This window comes from Helianthus annuus, chromosome 8 (assembly GCF_002127325.2).
Source record: "Helianthus annuus cultivar XRQ/B chromosome 8, HanXRQr2.0-SUNRISE, whole genome shotgun sequence".
NCBI lineage: Eukaryota > Viridiplantae > Streptophyta > Magnoliopsida > Asterales > Asteraceae > Helianthus > Helianthus annuus.
In genome coordinates, this window is record NC_035440.2 from 15,207,785 (window position 1) to 15,230,100 (window position 22,316).

At 38.7% G+C, this 22,316-nt stretch overlaps 2 protein-coding genes and 1 long non-coding RNA gene across 3 annotated transcripts; 2 read left to right on the plus strand and 1 right to left on the minus strand.

Moving 5' to 3' along the window:
• Positions 1-1,118: 1,118 nt before the first annotated feature.
• On the minus strand, positions 1,119-1,762 carry LOC118481180. The gene is made up of 2 exons (XR_004864728.1): positions 1,311-1,762; positions 1,119-1,238 (listed from the first exon to the last, which is right to left on the minus strand). It is a non-coding gene; the product is annotated as an uncharacterized LOC118481180 (long non-coding RNA).
• A 1,779-nt stretch (positions 1,763-3,541) lies between these two features.
• LOC110869637 (receptor-like protein EIX1) lies at positions 3,542-17,290 on the plus strand. The gene is made up of 2 exons (XM_035975909.1): positions 3,542-4,919; positions 16,137-17,290. The coding sequence occupies exons 1-2, from the start codon at positions 3,542-3,544 to the stop codon at positions 17,288-17,290; spliced, it is 2,532 nt and encodes an 843-aa protein (XP_035831802.1).
• Positions 17,291-21,608: 4,318 nt separating this feature from the next.
• LOC118480917 lies at positions 21,609-21,998 on the plus strand. The gene has a single exon (XM_035975910.1). The coding sequence runs from the start codon at positions 21,609-21,611 to the stop codon at positions 21,996-21,998; it is 390 nt and encodes a 129-aa protein (XP_035831803.1).
• Positions 21,999-22,316: the final 318 nt, after the last annotated feature.

Consider the following 22,316-nt stretch of genomic DNA (forward strand, 5'->3'; position numbering starts at 1 on the left):
AAACCTCGGTATGTAAATTATTAAATGATAATAATTTTGTAAAATACTTATTTTTATATAGCTTTTGTTACAGCTATAAATATAATTTGATAAATTATAACAATAAAAACTAATAATAAATACTATATCATAAAAATAATAATAATAATAATAATAATAATAATAATAATAATAATAACTAATTAATAAACAAATGCAAACAAATACTAAATAACTAATAATTAAATAAATAAATAAAAAAAAGACAACAAAAAGACAAAATAGGCTAAAAACAAAAACCAAATGATTGATGGATGTGATGTTTTTAATAGGGGGAGTGTAATCAGGAATTAGGGGAGGTGGGAATAGAATGAGCCTATATGGAATGTACATGTACTATGAGAAAAGGCTGGTGATCCAGCTGTCGTAAAAGTGAAAAGAAAAAATAAAAATGAGTTGGTTGTTGCTTTCAATAACTAATATGTTTACAATGGAGTGGGATTGGTTTGTTAAGTCTTGTTAGTTTTAGGTTTCTAACAAAAGACTAATATCTATATCTTGATCTCTATTTGTGAGCCAAATATACCTACATTTATAAATAGCTATACACGTATGCATGTATGGGGAGTGTGAGATGTAATTACAATAAATTACATAATTACAGCACAAAAATTTTAAGGTTTCTAATAAATGATAAGATAAAATTCATAACAAACCATACAGAAAAATAAATTATTATCGCGTAGATTTTATCGTTTGGCGATATTAAGGTTAGTCGAGCTGAGACGATTTTTTTTTTTTTTGACGCTGTCAGTATTTCGTCCGGTGTCAGGTTGTTACTGTTTAACGTTCAACAGTTTTCACGCAATTCACCATTCGTGTGTTGTAAAGCCGGTTAAACGTTCCTAGGCATACTAAAGGCCTAATCTAGTTAATTTACGTCTAATTACACTGTTTAAATCGTCCTAATGTTTGATTTGCGCGTAATTAGGAGCCGTAAATTACCGGTTGTCACATCTTCACTCGCTAAATCGCATAGACACAATTTCAGAACAATGGGTTGGATCGGAGAGCAAATCGATTAAGTGAAATCTATGCAGTTCCGACAACTATTCACTCAAGCCATTAGTCTCGGTTCGTCATTCTCCTTTCAAACATTTTTATTATCATCATCATTAGATGTTAAATAATTTAACTTTAACCCACTAATCTACTTTTTAATTCTTCATCTACCCAACTTCATCCTCGTATTTCAAAACCTGCAACCCCACAAAACCCATAACTATTGAAACCTTTTTTCTATATAACTCACCATTGAAGAGTATAATCACCTGCAGCGAATCAACCGGCCGACAAGTTGAAGAGTATAAGTGTATAACCACAGTTTAGCCCCAACCCGCTGGCAACCAATCTGCGACCACCGCATCAGCGACGTGCTGGCAGCAACAACGATGTGACGGCAGAAGTGGCGGCGACGTGACGGCTGTGATGGTAGGGTTAGGGCTTCCTTTGTATTGTTTTTTAGGAGGGTTTTCTATGGATTGTTTACAGGAATGGTTTGGGTTTCCGGTGGATTGTTTAGTTAGCGTTAGGGTTTCCTTGGAGGAGGTGAAGGGTGGTGGCGGCTTGGTGGTGTCATAGGGTGGTGGTGGGTGAAGGTTGTGTGTGAGAGTGAGAGAGAGAAAATCTCTGTTGAAATCGAAGATGGTGGTCTGCATTGCTGATTGTAGAGGATGATGACACTGGTGGTTGTTGGTTGAGTTTTATGTCTTGAACGAGTGTGAGAGAGAGAAAGAGTGTTAAGAGAGATAGTGTGTATCTTGGGTTTCTATATTCTAATTTTTTGTTTTTTTAATTAACATATTTTTTAATTAAATGTCTAAAATTACATAACTACCCTCATGTGAGTTGATGTCATTTAACGTTAAAAACAAACTGGGTTATGGTTAAAGGATGAAACGTGCAAGATTTTAAAACATTAAGTACAAGACTCGTCAATTTGAAAGATAAAGGGCACCGCCTGAAATTCACTATAAAGATAAAGGACAAAACTTGAAGTTCACTTATAAGATAATTATAGTATTTTATACTTAATTAGGCATAAATAGGTAACGTTAGACTGATTAAAGATCCTAAATAAGATAATTATAGTGTGTTTAAACTAGGATTAGAGTTAGACCATATATGTAGGTATGTGGTACATGTGTTTTCCGAGGATCATGTGACAGGTCCTATGTGATGCTAAAAGAAAATGAAGCGGATGCAAGAACTGTAGATAATGTGCGCGTTTTATTAATTTATGCCCTTGATCCACCTGTTGATTCTGATAAGAAGCCTTCATGGGATTGGCTAAACTAGGATTAGACCACATATGTAAAAATAATTAGGCTTAGATTGTTTTCTTAGAAACGAAAAAGTTTGCATTGAACTATGTATAAAAATTATTTGGGACCCCAATAATTTGGCGGCCCTAGGCTCAAGCCTATGAACTCACCACATAGAAGCCGCCCATGCATGAGGGAACACTTGACGAGTTTTAAAATCAAGTACTCTCAATACAGATGAGTTGTAAACCAGCCTGATTTCATTTTCCTTGGGCTCAAACTAGTTTGGCCCAAACCAGTTCATGTTAATAATCCATTATAGGTTTTAAAAGCCCAACCCACCCAAACTGATTTGTATCGGGTTCAAAACTAGTTTTAGTTTATAAACCCTTTTTTTGCTCAAACCGGTTCGGGTCAGAACGAATTCTTAACACAAAAATTCCAAATCTGTACCAAACTGCCGGGTTGGGGACGGGCCGGTTATTTTGGCTACAAAATCGGGCTATAAACCGATTCTTCAGGCCCAAACTGGTTTTTTTACACATCTATCTAATACTCTAATAGAAGGAAGCAATTATGTGGATACAATTTGTTTTTCGTTTCAGCCTTTCTTTGTTTCTGGCTTCATGATTGACGTGCCAAATTAGGGCTTTATATATTAATTCGACTGGGCTTAACATAATCTACAATGTGGATCTCGATGGATTAAAGACAAAAGGGTATTCAATTTGTGGGCTTAACTGCTTAAGGATATGCACAAGTATATTTTTCTAAAAATATATATTAAAGAAAGATTTTTTTTTTTAACTCCAAACAACTAAATAAACTAAAAGATTTTTTTTTTTTTTATAATTTTGGATACAACATATTGCTTACCTTGAATAAGGCAAGTAAAGTAACAATTAAAATTTTAAAGGATTTGCGTTATTAATATGTAGAGTAGCTATGACTCTATGATCCCCACCACACGCAAGGATCTGAACCTGGGAGGATTTATGTAATAAAAATAATAAAAATTTATGTACAATAAAAATAACAAAAATTTATCCACTGGGAAGTGAAGGATTATAAGGTGCAGGATAGAAGAATACCACTTTGTGGATGCTATTTGTGCACTGATTTTCCACAAAGACTTGCAAAGTCTTCCATGGGCCATTAGCAACTCATTACTTAACGTAGTTTGTTCATCATAGCAACTCATATTTCATCTCATTTTCCTTAAAAGTTAAGGTTGAATCATGGGAAATCAGTGGGTTTGGGGGCTTCATCTCGTTTTCTTAAGCATGTTTTTGGTTGCAACCAAACATACTTGTCTGGGTGCTCAAAATTCGACAAGAAGCTGCCATGAACGAGAGAGATTAGCACTACTCGAGTTCAAACACAGCGTCAAAGATGACTTTGAAATGCTCTCATCATGGGTTGGCATTGATTGTTGCTCATGGAAAGGAGTCCACTGTGATGGTGTCACCGGAAGAGTTGTCGGTCTTCATCTCAGAGGAGATTTCAGCGACTATGATTACCACGAATACGGTTACTACTTAGATGGTGACTATGATTACCACGGAGACGGTTACTACTTAGAAGGTGATAAGGTGAACGCATGTTTGGCTGAGTTAAGACATCTGCAACATCTGGATTTAAGCGGAAATTATTTTAAAGGAAGTCAGATTCCGGAATTCATTGGATCCTTCAAGCAACTAAGTTACCTCAATCTCTCTTATGCAGGTTTTAGTGGTATTATTCCCCATCACATTGGAAATCTCTCCAATTTGAAGGTTCTTGATCTTCTTTCAGTTGATGTGTGGCAGATCATGTCAAATGATATGGCATGGGTTTCTGGCCTTTCCTCACTTGAGCATCTTGACTTGAGTTTCGTATCTCTTTATCAAGCAAACAATGTTGATATGGTATTTTACATGATTCCTTCATTAACATATCTAAGCTTGAGTGAGTGTGGACTTACTAATGCTGATCTTGGACTTCATCTTAACTCAAGTAAAATACTTCCCAACATTGAACATTTGGATCTTAGCTCCAACAGCTTTGAAGGTCAACTCCCTCACTTTTTTCAGAACTTGACATCCTTAACCTTCCTTGATCTTTCAGACTATAATCTTAGTCTGGCATGGAACTCTCTGCTAAACATGATCCCTTCTTTATTAGGATTAGGTTTGTCAGAGTGTGGGCTTCGCAATGCCCCCTTTTCTCCCACTTATTTGAATTCCAGTGCCCATTCTAACATACAATATCTTGATCTTAGCGATAATTCAATTGAGGGTAGATTTCCATCTGAATTAGTGAACATCACTTCCCTAAAAGTCCTTGACCTTTCATCAAACAGTTTGAACTCATCAATTCCTGTCATGCCGAACCTTCTAACGCTTGATGTTTCTGGAAATAAGTTTGAGCACATCGAGCTTGTTGGGATTTGGAGACAATGTCATCTGAAGGAATTGAGCGTAACTGGTAATCATGTTGGAGGAGAAATGATAGGCCCATCATCAAACACGTCTGAATGTTCCCACTATGCTTTAGAGGTGTTGGAAGCAGACGAAAGTCAATTAAACGGTTCGATTCCAGAATCTGTTGGAAAACTAAACAATTTAAGAGTTGTTGGTGCACTTGTGTCTGTACTTTGTCTGTATTCGGTCTGTATGTAAACGATGTCCTTGGTAGTCTGTAAGTTGACCAAGTCAACTATCCTCCTAGTTTGACTTGGCCAATAAGTTGAAAGATGTTTGTCTGTATCGAAGGATAGCCTCGAAGGATACTGTTGATCCTTCGAGGTGCTCGAAAGATATGCTTCGAATGTTAGACCTCGAAGGATCATCCTTCGAGGTCCATGCTAATCTTTCGAATGAAGTGTACTCGATAGATGATCCTTCGGACCATCTATCGGATCCTTCGGACCAGACATCTTGGGCTGGGTATAAATACCCATGCAGTGTGTTGTGTTTCTTTTAGATGCACACAGACAGACAGAAAGAGAGTTGAGAGCATTCTGTCCGAAACACACACACACTTTGAGAGTTTGCAAACTGATTGTAAACATTGTGCTTGTAACCGGAAACTTTCTACGCATTAATACAAGTGGTGTTAGTCGTTGAGTCTTGTGTGTTCTTATGTTTGTTCTTGCATCATCCCGGTTTGCTCGCTAGCTTGGATTCCGCACTCGCTAGTGAGTTTGTATAACAAGGTTTAGGTTTGTTCTCGATCCTCCGAGAAAAGGGACCTACAAGTGGTATCAGAGCTTGGCTCTTTACCTTGTTTAAAACCGGGTTGTTCGAGTTCTTGGTGTGTTTGAACACTTGGTTTAGCACCCGTTTTTGGTGGTTTTCTTGCTTGTTTTAACTGAAAAACGGTTTCTAAACCTTCGGGAGTGTTCAAGGTTGGGTTGGGTAACTTGAAAACTTGTTTTTAAGTGTCTTGGAAAATTCCGGCCATATCTCCGGTCAGTATTCCGGTGAACAGGTTTTGGATAAGATTTCCATTTTTGGCATATTTTATTTCAAAATCGTAGTTGGTAAGGAAGGTACAGTCTGACCATTCCTTTTTGCCGAAAGTTGGCTCACCAACCACATCAACTTTTCACCAACCTGTCGTACTTTTGTCAGTGTGTCAGACCGTCGAAAGATAACTTTCGAGCTCGAAGGATCATCCTTCGATCAAGGAGATTCGAAAGATAACCATCCTTCGAACATCTTTCGAAGTCAGTGTGTTATCCTTCGAGTCAAGGAATCTTTTCGATAGATACATCCTTCGAGTCACTGTTTATTTCGAAAGATAAGGATCCTTCGTGTTAGGTGAATCTTTCAAGGTTATCTTTCGAGGTTAGTGTTCGAGCCATCAACAGTGATCCTTCGAACACTGTTGATCTTTCGAACAAGTGTCATCTTTCGAGATCTGTGTACGAAAGATAAGGATCTTTCATTATTGAATCTTTCGATAAGGGGAATCTTTCGAAATCATCTTTCGAAAGATAAGGATCCTTCGAAGTAATTGTTTGAAACTCAACAGTGATCTTACGAACACTGTTGATCCTTCAAACAGGTCGTGATCTTTCAAACAGTTTACATCTTTCGATTCATATCTGTTTTGCACTTAACAGTTTGTGGTGTTTAGGTGTGGTATTTGTAATTGATCAAAATGAGCTGTACAAGTCCTTGGGATTGGAGTTTGGACTCACAATCTAATAGTCAAGAACTCACGTCTGTTGCAGCATGGGCAAAGAGTATGTTTCCTCCAGCATCAATCAGTCCAAATCAATGGGCTTTGGTAGCAAATCAAAGTCAAAGCCTTCAAAACTTGTTGATCAGTGAAAGTGAAACGGGCAGTAACAATCGTCCACCGAAGCTAAATCATATGAATGACTATCCTTCATGGAAAAACCGTTTTCACACGTATGTCCAAGGACAAAGCACCGATCTTTGGACGTGTTTCATCAATGCATTCAATGAGAATCTGGAGACTGCTGCGTCTACTTCTGAGGGTTATGCCAATATGCTTGAAAATGACAAGAAGGCTTATGAATTGGAGAAAAAGGCCTTTGCCACACTTACACAAGCACTCAACAAAGACATCTACCATCAGTTCTCATATTGCAAGACCACGAAAATGTTGTGGGATGCCTTAGTTGCTAGAGGAGAAGGAAATGCAGCTGCTCGAAAGTCTCGAAGTGATTTGTTGAAGAAAGAGTTTGAATCTTTTCAGTTTTTGGAAAATGAGACTCTAAATGATATGATCACTCGTTTCTATCATTTGATTAGTGAAATGTGTGCTTATGGTATCATTTCTACTCAGCCAGAGATGGTGAACAGGTTTGCTGATGCCTTGCCTCCAAAGTGGAGCTCTTTCATCGAGCTGTTGAAGCATACCGGAACTCTAGACCAAGTCAACATCTATGAGTTCATTCAGAAACTGGAGCACAAAAATGATGAAGAAATCAGGAAAGCAAAGCGAGCTCCCGCTCCGCAAAATACAGAAATGTATCTTCCGGGTTTCGATGCCTTGGCAAGAGCAGCAGCATCTCAGCAACCTAAGTTACAGACTGCATTTGTCTCCAACACAAGCTCATGTCCGTTTCCTCAGTCAACAGCTGCTCCACCACAACCTCAACAACAACAACAGCAAGCTCATTACACAAGCCATCCTAAACCTCAACCCCAAAATCCTCACACAATCCGAGTCGACAACTCAAATCTTTCACACCTTAGCATTGAAGTTGCTAAGGAACATATGGAAATTATCAATACCATGGTCAGTGCTTACTGTGGTTTGGTAGCTGGTCAACTTGGAAACATCAACATGACCAATGAAGATTATGATCAGATCGACAAGGAAGAAATGGAGTTGATGGATATTAAATGGGCTTTTGCTAGTGCGGTTAGAAGGGCAAAAGATTTCATGGCACGAACTGGAAGAACTTCGTTGGAAGGAAAGAAAAACACGAAGTATGGGTTTGATATTAATGCCGTCACGTGCTTTAACTGTGGCGAGAAAGGGCACTTTAAACGTGAGTGCACTCGACCAACAAAACACGGCAATCACAACCCTTTCAGAAACCAGACGAATGTGAATGCCCAACAAGAAAACCGTGAACGGAGGATGGTGGCAGTGAACAACAATCAGGGACAGCCTGGAACTGCAAATCACAATCGGGCTTTGGCTGTTCAAGCTGATGAAGGATGTGACTGGTCAGTGCAGTTTGGTGAAGGTGATCAGGGAAGTGGAACTGCCTTGTATGCTAAGGTCATCGAGCATGTTCATAAAGAAGAATCTTCTGGAAGCGATGACAGTTCTGGTTATTCTGGAAGTTCGGATGAAGAAGGCTCTGTTTCTGGGGATAATCACTCAGAGCCTGATGAGAAGGAGGAAGAAAGTGAAGATATTCAGGATCTTCTGAATGAAGCTGATGAACTTAAATGTCAGAAATCAATTCTGATTAGGAAGGCTGCTGCTACATCAACGGAAATGGAAAAGCTATTTTCTGAAGATGGAGCTTTTTCTTTTCAAACTGCCTTTATGGCAAATGGTTCAGCCTCTACTAGTCAGGTAAATTCTGAACCTCCTGCCCCTAGTATTTGTAGCTCATGTGCTGAGATGAAGCTTGAATCAGAAAAGCTTCATAGTCATAACCAGAATTTGGTTATTGAACTATCGAAATGCAAAGAGGCAAACATGGCTTTAACCCGGAATGAAAAAGAATTTAAATCTGTAATAGAAACTTTAAAGAAAAATGTGTCCGAGGTTAATAAAGTAGTTTACCACAAGCAAGTGAGTATAAATGAGTATATTAACATTGTGGAAGAAACTAAAAAGCAATTAGCCATTGCCCAATGCGAACATGATGCGATCAAACAGAAATTGGATAGTTATTCTAACTCCCAATTTGTGCTTGATCACATCATCGATGTTCAACAACTAAAGGGAAATCAGAAAGGCATAGGGTATAACAAATGTCCGCCCCCCTTGATGAACAACTATACCAAGATGCCTGATGAGGAAGAAATGCCTCGGTATGAACCCAGTGTGCCTCTTGATGTTGAGGAGTTTGCTACTGGCCTTGGGTTCAAACCGGACAATTCTTCAAACACAGCCCCTAAGGAACAAGAAGCTTCACCATCCATGAAGCAAAGTCCTCCAATTATCGAGGACTATGAGACATCGGATGATGAATCAGAAGTGGCTGTAAGTGATCAGGATAAATCACTTAGTAAGATGAAAGGAGTAGATATTCCACGAGAGAATCACATCCTTTGTGATCCTGATACTCCTGAGGTTCCATCTGCTAAGAAGCAAGTGATTGATCCTGTCGAAGTTGATAAGACAGGTGTGTCTACTGTTAAAAGCAGTAATGTGTTGTACACCTTGGTTGGAGATAATAAAATCTACTCAGATCATGTTTTTCCAATTAAAAATGTAAATAAATCTTTGATTGACAAAGTCTTTGAAGACAATACAAACAATGGGAAAAACACTTCCGGGAATTGTGGTAACACAATGTGATCCAATTCCTAAGGCTGAGATTAGAAAACAGTTTGGTAATCAAAAATCTCCAACCACTCAACAACCGACTGCTTCTAAGGGTAAACAACAACGAGCTCCAAAGCCAAAGGCTAAGGTTGAATCAAAAGGAGCTCGTTACATGAAGAAAGGAAAAGATGTTAAATTTGTAGCATCAAAAGGTACAGATAAAATTGAGACTTTTGAAAACAAATCAAACAATGATTTTGTACAACAAGTCAAGATTTTAAAACGTAACAGTGATAACAATTACACCCAACACACAAACGGGTGTGATGAAAGAGCAAGTACCTCAGGTTCTACAAGTTCAACATCTGGTAGTCGATCAAGTTCTCCTAAGTCTGTTGAAAGGAGAACTTGTTTCAAATGTGGAGAAATTGGGCACATTATCAGAAACTGCCCAAATGCTCCAAAGAAGAAATTGGTTGAAAAAGCTCCACCTGAAACAGTTCACCCTCAACGTCGACCAGTTTCACCTAAACATGATAAACGAACAATGAAAGAACAAGAAACTAAACAACGACGTAAGAACATAAAAACTGTTGAAAAGGCTTTAAAACCTGAAGTTCAAACAGTTAAAAGGAAACCAAGTGTATCACAACCTGTAAAACCAGAAACTTCAAAAACTGTTTATAAAAATAAATCTGGCAGGCCAAATCAAACTTGGTTACCTAAGTCGGGTGACAATTCAGGGGGAGCAGTTGTTCTTGAAAATCATCAAGAGATCGAGCTCACGTTTCGTGATGCTAAGGGACGACCCAAGACCACTAAGGCTTGGGTCCCCATTCTCAACTGATGTTTTTATGACATGTGCAGGATGTTCTAGGAGGAACTATTAATAGTCATTGGATTGTTGATAGTGGGGCATCCAGGCACATGACTGGCGACTTACGGCTCCTATACGACGTGAGAAACATTAGAGGAGGGTATGTTGCTTTTGCGGGTGATAAAGGTGGGTACATCACTGGAGAAGGAAGTATCTCCAATGGTATCGTGTGCTTTGATAAGATCAATTATGTGAAGCAAATTGATCACAATCTTCTGAGTGTGTCGCAAATCTGCGATAAAAAGTTCTCAGTGATTTTTGATGACGCTGGCTGCTATGTGCTGAAACCTGGATTCAAAATTCCACAAGAATGGATTCTCTTATCGGCTCCGAGAGTTAATGATCTTTATATTCTCGATATGAGCCAGGCGATTACTACATCTGCACAAGTCACTTGCTTTGTCTCAAAAGCCACAGAAAAGGAGTCTATATCTTGGCACAGAAGAATGGGACACATTCACTTGAGAAAGATGAACCATTTGGTGAAAAATAATCTTGTGAATGGTGTGCCTGTGAGAAGTTTTCATCTACAAGATATATGTGTCTCTTGCCAAAAGGGGAAGCAAACAAAGAAGTCTCACCCTTTGAAGAAAATCAACACTGTCAGCATGCCTCTTGAACGTCTTCATATGGACCTTTTTGGACCTATGAAGCACAAAACAACGTTCGGTGATTCCTATTGTTTAGTAGTTACTGATGACTACTCTAGATTTTCTTGGGTATCCTTTATGGCACACAAGAGTGAAACTCCTGGCATCCTCAAGGATCTTCTTACAATGTTGGAGAATCTCTATACGTTGAAAGTAAAAAGGATCCGAAGCGACAATGGAACCGAATTCAAGAATCAAGTTATGGATGAGTTTTGTACTTCTAAAGGCATTCTTCATGAGTACAGTTCTCGTTATATTCCACAACAAAATGGTGTCGCTGAGAGGAAGAATCGGACGATTATAGAAACTGCAAGAACAATGTTAGTAGAGTCGGAACTCCCTATTCAATTCTGGGGAGAGGCTGTATCGGCTGCTTGCTACACGCTAAACAGAGTTCTTACAGTAAAGAGACATGGCAAAACTTGCTTCGAACTCCTTCAGAGAAGGAAACCGGATCTTTCTTACCTTGAACCGTTTGGTGCTCCTTGTACTATGATTGAGCCGGATGGAAAGTTTGGTGCAAGAGCTATCGAGGGTTTCTTCCTTGGATATGCTACCCCGAATTTTCGTGTTTGGAATCTAGCTACCAAGAAGATTGAGCTATGGAACGAAGTTAGGGTTCAAAGGTACACGAGTCCTGTTAGGGCTCCGGGTGATCCGTGGATGTTCGATTATGATGGGCTATTTGACTCCTTCAATCTGCCAACCTTTGACGAAGAATCAGCAGCGGCTCGAATGTTGTTGGAAAGTGACAACGCTGCTGTCTCACCATTGGTTAGACCTATTGTTGTTGACCCTCAAGCTTCTTCGTCAGTCAACAATATGGTTCAAAATGAGGTTTATGAAGATGCTGCTGATTATAATGACTCTTCTGAAGATGATGAATATCATGATGCAGCCGAAGGATCTTCAGCTCCAGCTGCTCCTGTTCAAGGTGCTTCTGTAGATACACCTCATACGCAGAATGTAGACACTGCTGAAGGGAATGCATCCACCTCTACACACATTCCTGGTGTGGAGTTGGTTGTTGATCTTAATCTTACCAACTTGGGTATCAATGCACGTGTGCCAGATAATCCTGAAATGAGGATTCATGATACCCATCCCCAGCAGAACATAATAGGAGATGTCCATCGCGGTGTGCAGACGCGTAATCAGCTGAGAAACAACCGGAATGCTGGTTTGTATTCAGCTATAAGAGAATCTGGTCAACAAAATGACTGGTCCTTCGCGTGTTACGTGTCACAAGAAGAACCAAAGTCGTGGAAAGAAGCATTGAAAGACAGTGCTTGGGTTGAAGCCATGCAGGAAGAATTACAGCAATTTCACAAGCTTGGAGTTTGGAAGCTTGTTGAAAAGCCTGAGAATTACAAGAAGATTGGCACTCGATGGGTCTTCAAATGCAAGAAAGACGACCGTGGAGTGGTTATTAGAAACAAAGCTCGTTTAGTCGTTCAAGGTTTTCGTCAGATTGAGGGGATCGACTACAACGAAGTCTATGCACCTGTTGCACGTCTGGAAGCTATTCGAATCTTTCTGGCTTATGCCTCATTCAAAGGATTCAAGGTTTACCAGATGGACGTCAAAAGTGCATTCTTACATGGTGTGGTTGAAGAAGAGGTATATGTCGAACAGCCTCCAGGTTTTGAAGATCCTGTTCATCCCGATCGGGTTTGGTTGCTCAACAAAGCTCTCTATGGTCTTCATCAAGCGCCACGAGCTTGGTATGCAACCTTATCTACATATCTGCTGGAGAACGGTTTTCGAAGAGGTCTTATCGATTGTACTCTCTTCATCAAAGAACAAGATGGAGATCTTCTTCTGGTACAGGTATATGTTGATGATATTATTTTTGGTTCTACTAATGATGTTTTGTGTAGGAATTTCGAGCGCATTATGCAGGATAAATTCGAGATGAGTGCTATGGGGGAAATGAATTTCTTCTTGGGCCTACAAGTGCAACAAACGGAGTCTGGGATATTCATCCATCAGACTAAATATGTTGGTGACATCTTGAGCCGATTCCAGATGTCCGATGCAACGCCCATTGGTACCCCACTGCCAACTAATCACGGAATAACTCCTGACTTGAAGGGTGAACCTGTTAGCCCTTCATACTATCGCGCGATGATCGGATCCCTTATGTACCTCACAGCATCAAGGCCAGATATAATGTACCCAACGTGCCTTCTTGCCAGATATCAAGTTAACCCGAAGGCCTCACATCTTGCAGCTGTCAAAAGGATTTTTCGTTATTTGAAGGCGTACCCCGACACCGGTCTGTGGTATCCTAGGGATAATAACTTTGACTTAGTCGCATTCAGTGATTCTGATTTTGGCGGATGTAAAATCGACGGCAAATCCACAACGGCTGGATGTCAGTTTTTAGGAAATCGCCTAGTCACATGGCAGTGCAAGAAGCAGACGTGTGTAGCTACATCAACATGCGAAGCTGAATACATTGCTGCCTCAAGTTGTTGCTCCCAAGTTCTTTGGATCCAACAACAATTGCGGGACTACGGTTTTGAATTCCTAACTACTCCTATATACGTTGATAATTCTGCTGCTTTAGATATCACTAAAAATCCTGTGCAGCATTCAAAGACCAAACACATCGAAATCAAATATCACTTCATACGTGATTGCTTTGAGAAAAGGCTAATCGATGTTGTTAAGGTCCACACCGATGACCAACGTGCCGACTTATTTACCAAAGCTTTTGACAAATCTAGATTTGACTTCTTATTATTGGTAAATGGCATTAAGGTCAAGCAAGAGTAAACCAACATCGGAAAATCATTTTTGTAAATATCTTTGTGTGTTTTTTAAATTTGTCTTAGTTTATTGATTTTAGGGGGAGTAAATCCAAAAATCGGAAAATCCAAAAACATCGAAAAATTTCAAAAACACAAAAACAATAGAAAAACAAAAATGAGTTTCCTGGAGAGCAAAAGAGAAAATGATAGTACATCAGTGGTCTATCCTAACCTCTTTAAACCTTAAATGAAAAACGATAAGCAGCTCTATATAAGATGTATCGGTAGGCTCACAATCATTTTAAAGTGTGCAGGGTGATATAAATCTTAATCGACTGAAGACCAGGTGGGAACCATTCATTGGCATATGGTCTTAGTACCGAAATTTCGTTTGATAGATTGCCGAGGTTCTGAGATATTCGGTCTTTATGCTGCTTATCATCTGGGTATCATGGTTGTATCTTTTACCGAAAAATAACGGGGACGCAAGTCTAGATCTTCCATGATACTATACATACGTGTACATATTACATACTGCATTCGACCTCAATAAGTGATAAACAATCACATGTCCAAATCAAATAAGTGATAAAATATCACATTTATCCGGGTGTCAAGTTCGTCTCTCTGCTGTACGGAAGTACTGACCTGTTCACGGACTTGCACCTGTGCCCTCATGCATACGAAATTCAAGTTCCTCATCAATAAGTGATTATATCACATAGGGCTTGTTTTCAAATCAAAATAAGTGAGTATCTCACATTTTATACGGTCAAACAGATGATAATCGGTATACTCACCGGTAAGATGAACTCTCGTGCATACCTTGATACGGGAATGTGTCGTGATGTGGATGAACACCGGTCGGTAAGTATAAATCATACCTTAACGTATCCCCTCGCCATGATTACATCTGATAAGTTGAGCTTAAGTGGACAACAATACCGATAATTGTTATAGGATGCTTATCTTAATGTTAACTAACTGAACAACAAGAGTGTTTTGGCATGACCGTACACTGATATGATTCTCTTACCCTCGAAACTCGCAAAAAGAATGTCTGTATATATTTATTTACTGCTTAACTTTTATTGTTTTTCTTTTAAACAGTTTCGTCGTTTGGTGCATATCAGCACGACATTAGCGGTGATGTCGTTTGATAACACTCAAAGGATTTTAAATTGTTGTCTTTTAATTTCAAAAATACCAAAAAGATTTTAGGTGTGTTTTAATATAAACTTTATAAAAGACAAAAAGATTTTATTTCTGCCTTATTTTCGATCGTACGATGTTGGAACTCGAGTCTTCGTTGCCTGAAACCTGAACGAAAACCGAACTGACTAAATCTTCATAAACGGTCAAAATTTGCATGTTTGAAAGTTAAAGACTAAAACTTGACAAATTTATTAAACTTTCAAACTGTCGGACGGTGTTTGATTGTGACATGGTCATTCGTGTGTCATTTGCTTATACTATGTTCCAAGCAGTTGTTCTCATTACGCGTTTAGATTTCTTGCATGTGCAGATTCTAAAGGCTAGGAGAACATGGTCGATGACAAGCTTCGGAATGAAGACACGACGTGAAGGCACTCAAAGGATGAAGATGATCGAGTTGCCGCTGACCATCATCAACACCACAAGGATCTCACTTCATAATGATGAAGTCTTTTCACGAGCATAACTCAAGGGGGAGCTTATGTTAAGGGGGAGTTTGTCAACACACTTCCTACATGATACGGGTAGTTTGTTGATACACTCTCTGCTTTCAAGACGTGAAGACTTTGAAGATCCTCCGACATTGAAGACTTGAAAGGACATCAGAGTTTTGGTAACTCGAAGACCAAAGACCGTCGAAGTTCGAGACGAGTCTACAACTATAGAAGATAAAGACAAAGCTACAGCCAAGGGGGAGTTTGTTGGTGCACTTGTGTCTGTACTTTGTCTGTATTCGGTCTGTATGTAAATGATGTCCTTGGTAGTCTGTAAGTTGACCAAGTCAACTATCCTCCTAGTTTGACTTGGCCAATAAGTTGAAAGATGTTTGTCTGTATCGAAGGATAGCCTCGAAGGATACTGTTGATCCTTCGAGGTGCTCGAAAGATATGCTTCGAATGTTAGACCTCGAAGGATCATCCTTCGAGGTCCATGCTAATCTTTCGAATGAAGTGTACTCGATAGATGATCCTTCGGACCATCTATCGGATCCTTCGGACCAGACATCTTGGGCTGGGTATAAATACCCATGCAGTGTGTTGTGTTTCTTTTAGATGCACACAGACAGACAGAAAGAGAGTTGAGAGCATTCTGTCCGAAACACACACACACACACTTTGAGAGTTTGCAAACTGATTGTAAACATTGTGCTTGTAACCGGAAACTTTCTACGCATTAATACAAGTGGTGTTAATCGTTGAGTCTTGTGTGTTCTTGTGTTTGTTCTTGCATCATCCCGGTTTGCTCGCTAGCTTGGATTCCGCACTCGCTAGTGAGTTTGTATAACAAGGTTTAGGTTTGTTCTCGATCCTCCGAGAAAAGGGACCTACAAGAGTCTTAAGTCTCACGCTCAACAATTTTACAGGTTCAATCCCAAAATCTTTGGAGAGATTAAGATCTTTAGAAGCATTATATCTGTCTAAAAACAAATTAACCGGCTCAGTTCCAACATTCCATGGAAACCTTACCAAACTTGACCTTTCTTATAATCAATTTAGCGGTTCCATCCCAGAATCGTTGGGAAGATTAACAGGTTTAACTCTTTTAAGTCTGGAATCAAACCTGTTAACAGGTCCAATCCCAGAATCATTGGGAAGATTAACAGGTTTAACTCTTTTGAATCTGCAATCAAACCGGTTAACAGGTCCAATCCCAGAATCATTGGGAAGATTAACAGGTTTAACTCATTTATATCTGCAATCAAACCTGTTAACAGGTCCAATCCCAGTTACAGTTGGGCAACTCACCAAACTCGTTGAATTAGATGTCTCTCATAATTCTTTAGAAGGAGTGGTTTTGGAATCCCATTTTTCTAACCTCTCGATGTTGCAGAGGTTGGATACAACTGGTAATCATCAGTTGCTTATTAATATCTCAGATGAGTGGTTTCCTCCATTCCAACTGAAGAGTGTTGGACTTGGTCCTTGCAAGACTGTAAATGGATTTCCAGAGTGGTTGCAAAATCAAAGGAAGCTTGAGCAGTTGGTGTTGTCTAATGCTAGCCTATATGGACTTGTACCAACATGGTTGCGGAATATGTCCATGCTTTCTGCATTAGATCTATCCCACAACAAACTCATTGGATCTTTGATAAACCTTCCATTTAGCGAGTATACCAGGGAATTAAGTCTACAAGACAACCTTTTCAATGGGTCAATTCCAAGGTCAGTGTGTAGAGTTACAAGCTTGGTAATTCTCGATGTTTCCAGCAATCGGTTATCTGGAAATATTCCTGATTGTCTAGAGAATCTACAACACATGACAATGCTTATACTTAGTTCAAATGGGTTGTTTGGAGTCCTCCCAAGTTCTTTAGGAAGTATTAATTCATCATTAAGATGGTTAAAACTGAATGACAATAACTTCAATGGCCAAATACCACAAGACTTGAGAAAGTTGAGAAACTTGGAAGTTTTGGATTTAGGCAATAACGAATTCTCAGGAAACATACCAAAATGGATTGGAGATAAACTTTCAGAATTGAGGATTCTGAGGTTGCATAAAAACAACTTCACATGAGGTATTCCTCATTCTTTGTGCAAATGTTCAAATCTTCATATTTTAGACATCGCACACAACAACTTAACAGGATCCATCCCTCATTGTTTTGGAGAATTGAGCGGGATGAAATACGGATTAAAAGTATATCATGTGAGCATGCATATGTTCGATGTGTTTCAAGTCATTAAAGGAACCGCACTTGATTATACAACAACGAATGATTTAGTTGTTAACATGGACCTTTCAAGCAATAAACTTACAGGAGAAATCCCTCAAGAGGTAACTGCACTTGCTATGTTGATAGGTCTCAATTTGTCTCATAATCACCTGAGTGGGATTATTCCAAATAGCATTGGAAACATGAAGGCGTTAAATTCTCTCGATTTCTCAGACAACCAATTAACCGGGGCAATCCCTTCAAGCATGGCAGATTTGAACTTTTTGAGCTGGATGAATCTGTCATACAACAACTTGTCAGGAAGAATTCCAACCGGAAAACAATTGCAGACACTTAACGACCCATCAATATATGCTGGTAACAGGGATCTCTGTGGTGCACCTCTGCCAAATAGTTGTTCCAATCATGAAAACCCACCAGCCCCAGCAAGCAAGATAAAATACAAAACTACTAGCGGGCCAAGGAATGTATGGTTTTACTTGGATGTAACGTGTGGATTTGCAACAGGTTTTTGGGGTATTATTGGTGTTTTGGCATTCAAGAAGCAATGGAGACAGAAGCTTTTTATGATTGCAGAGGTAACAATGGATAAGGTATATGTGGCAGTTGCAGTGAGGATCTCCAAGATTAAAAGAGGCAGAGAAGCCTAATAGATTCTTATAATTGACAATATTTGTATAATTATTGTTTTGCTTTCAAATACTTGTGTTATATACATGTATCATGGTTGTGTTTTATAAAATAAAAATATTGCAATACATGAGATAGAATACAGGTGACAGAAATGGACAAATTATCAGAAATGCATAACTTACCAACGCGCAGAAAATCATGTGATGACAACAGGTTCGCTCTATTTGAGTCCATTCACTTTTCTTGAGTTTTCCAAAATTATAATTTCGATCTCACCCCATTTTCTATTTGAATTAGATCTTCTAGTTGAGTCCTGAAAAGAGATAAAAAAAAAAGCAACAACAACAGCAACAGTGGTGATGACTGAGAATCAATCTAAATTCCAAAAAGAGGCATGCAACAACTATTATTCAAGAAGTGATAAAAGTAATTATTCAGAGAACCAATCTCTGATTCTTGATAGTTCTTTATGTTGGTCTCATTATCTAAATTTGTCCTGCAAAATTCTATAACTCATGACAGCAAATTTCTCTCTGTCCTTTCATTGAACACCCTGTGTGCCTCTTGAAACTTCTAACTCGCAATGCCTTTCCTTTTCCTGAGACAATTAAGGGTGGATGAATATAAATATCTAACCTTAAAATATATATATATATATATATATATATATATATAGGGTAAGGATAGTGTAAAAAGGGCCTAAAGTGTGAGAAGTGTAAGAAGTGTATTATAACACTATATATAATACTATATAACACCATATAAACACCGTATAAGAATATGTAACACCATATAATACCATATAACACCATGTAACACTATATATCATTATATAACAAATATAACACTATAGGTTGTCTGATAGCATGTCTATGATAGATGTATAGTGTTATATTTGTTATATAATGATATATAGTGTTACATAGTGTTATATGGTATTATATGTTGTTACATATTGTTATACGGTGTTTATATGGTGTTATATAGTATTATATATAGTGTTATAATACACTTCTTACACTTCTCACACTTTGAGCACTTTTTACAGGATCCTCTACCTATATATATATATATATATATATATCATGGTCAATGTTAAAATATGAGGCATCTTAGTTTTTTTAATCTTGAGTAAAGATTCATATAGTTCGGTTCTGAAGGTATAGCAGCCTTACGGTCTGGTCCGCAATTTGGAACTTGTAATCAGCCATTTAAACTTTTTTTTCATTTACTTCTCTTTTAGTTTTTGAAATATGCAGTTATATTTGTGTATTTTCCCATTATTTAACCTGCTGAAATCCCTCCTTGATACAGTGGCGGAGCTAGACTTTAACACCAGGGGTATCCCAAAAAAAAATTACGATGTATTCATAAAAAATCCTTTATAGGGGTATCCTCGTATTTTTTTAAGGGTATCCTTTATATAAAATCGAAAAAAAAACAAAAAATTAACTCTGCGAAACACTGCAAACACGACTTTGAGCCGTAGCCCGTGCTACGGCTGCCACAATGCTGTCTCCGCCCCTGCCTTGATACCTCTTTCTTCGAATGGGTTATTAACATAACAACAATTCTCTTTTGAATCAGTATCCCTCACTTCATCATCATCATCGTCGTCCCATCTCTCACTTTCTTTTTAAAACGGCTCACATGCCCTTTTAAGCAACTTCTAAATCTAAACCAATGTTTACCATAGAACTAGAACCCTCAAACAACTTGTCACTGCTACAATAAAAGAAAAAAAGGCCCGATACGCCAAAATCAACAAACTAATAAATTCTATTCAACTGATAAGTGACACTCATTACTCTCCTTTTAAACCAAACCTTTCATGAAGCAGTACATAAACACAACAAATCATAACTAGTGTAAACAAGGGTTACTGGATGTTATTACTCCCAATTATTGGGTACTGGGCGCTGCCACTCCCAACTATGAACTGAAATGTAATATAATCATTCACAGACTTAACCATCCATCAATCTTCTTATTCCAAAAATCCACTTCCTACCTTTCAAACACTGTTTCATTTAGTGAGCAAACCAACTTCACTAGAGATATTCTCAAACCGATTTCAAACTGGCGGATCAGATTTGATTGAGACTGGTTTCACTATCTATTACAGATCGGCTTATAAACCCGGCCCCGAACCAGTTTTTTGTGCATCTACAAACACCCACACCCAGAATATCTAAGATTGTAGGTCCGTCTTATGTACCTTTTACTGAATTTGGGAAAGGTAGCTAAAAAATGATCTCTTGAATTGTTCAAGCCCAAAACCATTCAATAGTGAAAGGCCCAAAGATGCAGAGGCTAAATATCAAGAACAGATGAGGAGGAAACCGTAACCTCCAAGTTCTAATGGGTCAAATGTAACAGGAGTACCGAGTACAGGACACCTATGTATGTAACTGTAATGTCTTAAAGTTACGTTTAACAGTAACGTTAAAACAATAATACCGACAGTTTTTTTTATTAGATATTGATGGGTACAATGATGTTATACCACCTAAATCCGGATTCTCACGAAGATTATCATGGCGCCAAACAAGAACAGACGTCAATAACAGGAACATTGATCAGATGAAAGGTGCAAGTACAACGATTCACAAGATATTAGACCGGATGTCTTTATTCTATCCAGACCACGAAGCCTATAAACCTATAGAGCATGGGGAAAATCGCAACGGTAACCTAACAACCAACCAACAGATGAACCTATCTTTCTTATATTCAATACTCATTATCAAAGACCCATTGAATCCCATTTCCGTGTTCAAAAAAGCTGATTTTGGTGGCAAGAATAACTTAAAAAAATAACAACAAACCAAAGCAGCAGAATTGTAATTTAGCTAATAAACGATTTGCTTAACTTCATTGGTTATAAGATAAAGTATTTACATAAACAGCCAGCCACCCTCTTAATCACCCATCTTCTTATTCCAAAAATCTCCTTCAACTATTCAAAAGCCATTTCACTTACTGAGCAAACTCATATGAAAACCCAGCAACCACTGCCAAAGGGAACACATCCCAATATCCATCGACGAACACACCAGCGGCTGCAACTTATATCCCGCTACCGTTTCACTCACTTCCTCTGGGTCACAATCGGTCAAAATCAACCCAACTTTGCCGTTACTGTGAGGAATTGCGCCAACAAAAGCAGGTTTTCCGGCTGATGGGGCATGGATCTCGAGTGAGCGCCTCATGAAAGAATTCTTACCCATGACGACAGATGAGTGGGGTCGGAGTCCTTGCCTTATTGTCTTTGAGGTGGTTGTATAGCTTCTGGAGGTAGATTGCCTTCCTTGCTGCCTTGGAAGCCATTGGTTAGGTCAGGGTTGTTGTGTTCACGATTTAGCGGTCCAGTGTGGAACCCCATCAAGTAAAAGTAATAATAAGACAAGGCAGAATTTAATACCAACATTCGGTGGGTTTTTTTTCTTTTTTTTTTATTTTTTTATTTAGGGTGTTCGGTGTGGTATCGGCAAACCAATCACTCATATACATATATATCTATAGATGAGGGGTAAGAACCACTACACCGATCTCAGTAGTAATGTCGGTGTCTGCGCTTCTTGCCTCCGCGAACGCCTCTTTCCTCTCGTTGCTGCTCACGAACCACAAGCTCAACATCCAGTGGTTCCACGATCTGCTTCTCCATACATCAGTCAACGTAAATCCGATTATTCCAGCCCCTCGATTAACACTAAACATAATAGTGATCGGAATCATCATCATATCCTTCCGGATCAACGGTTTTTTAGCACACCGGATGTAGCGCCTGTCACCGGAAGTTATAATTCAGGTCAAAAGAAGAAGCACAGTTTATTCCGGTTCTCGTTGTTATCGAATTTGTTCAGATCTAAAAAACGAAACGAGAATTCAAACCCTAGGTCTCGCGGGTGGTGATGATAGTGCCACGTCAGCACATGAGGTGGTTTTTTAATGGGCTCGAGGTGAAAGGACCAAATTACCGTCACGTGCTAAGCACATGAGGGGTTTTAACAGAGAAATTTAACTTAAGTTAGGGCTGGGGACCAAGCGAGTGCATTTTTGACAAGTTTTGGGACCACGAGTGTAATTAGAAAACCACTGGGACCAAGTCTGAAATTTTTGCAAACCACAGGGACCAACCAAGCATTTAACTCAAAAAAAAATTGTAGTGCACATGTGTAATATTATACATGTGTATGTGTACTACAATTTTTTTTATATATATATAAAACC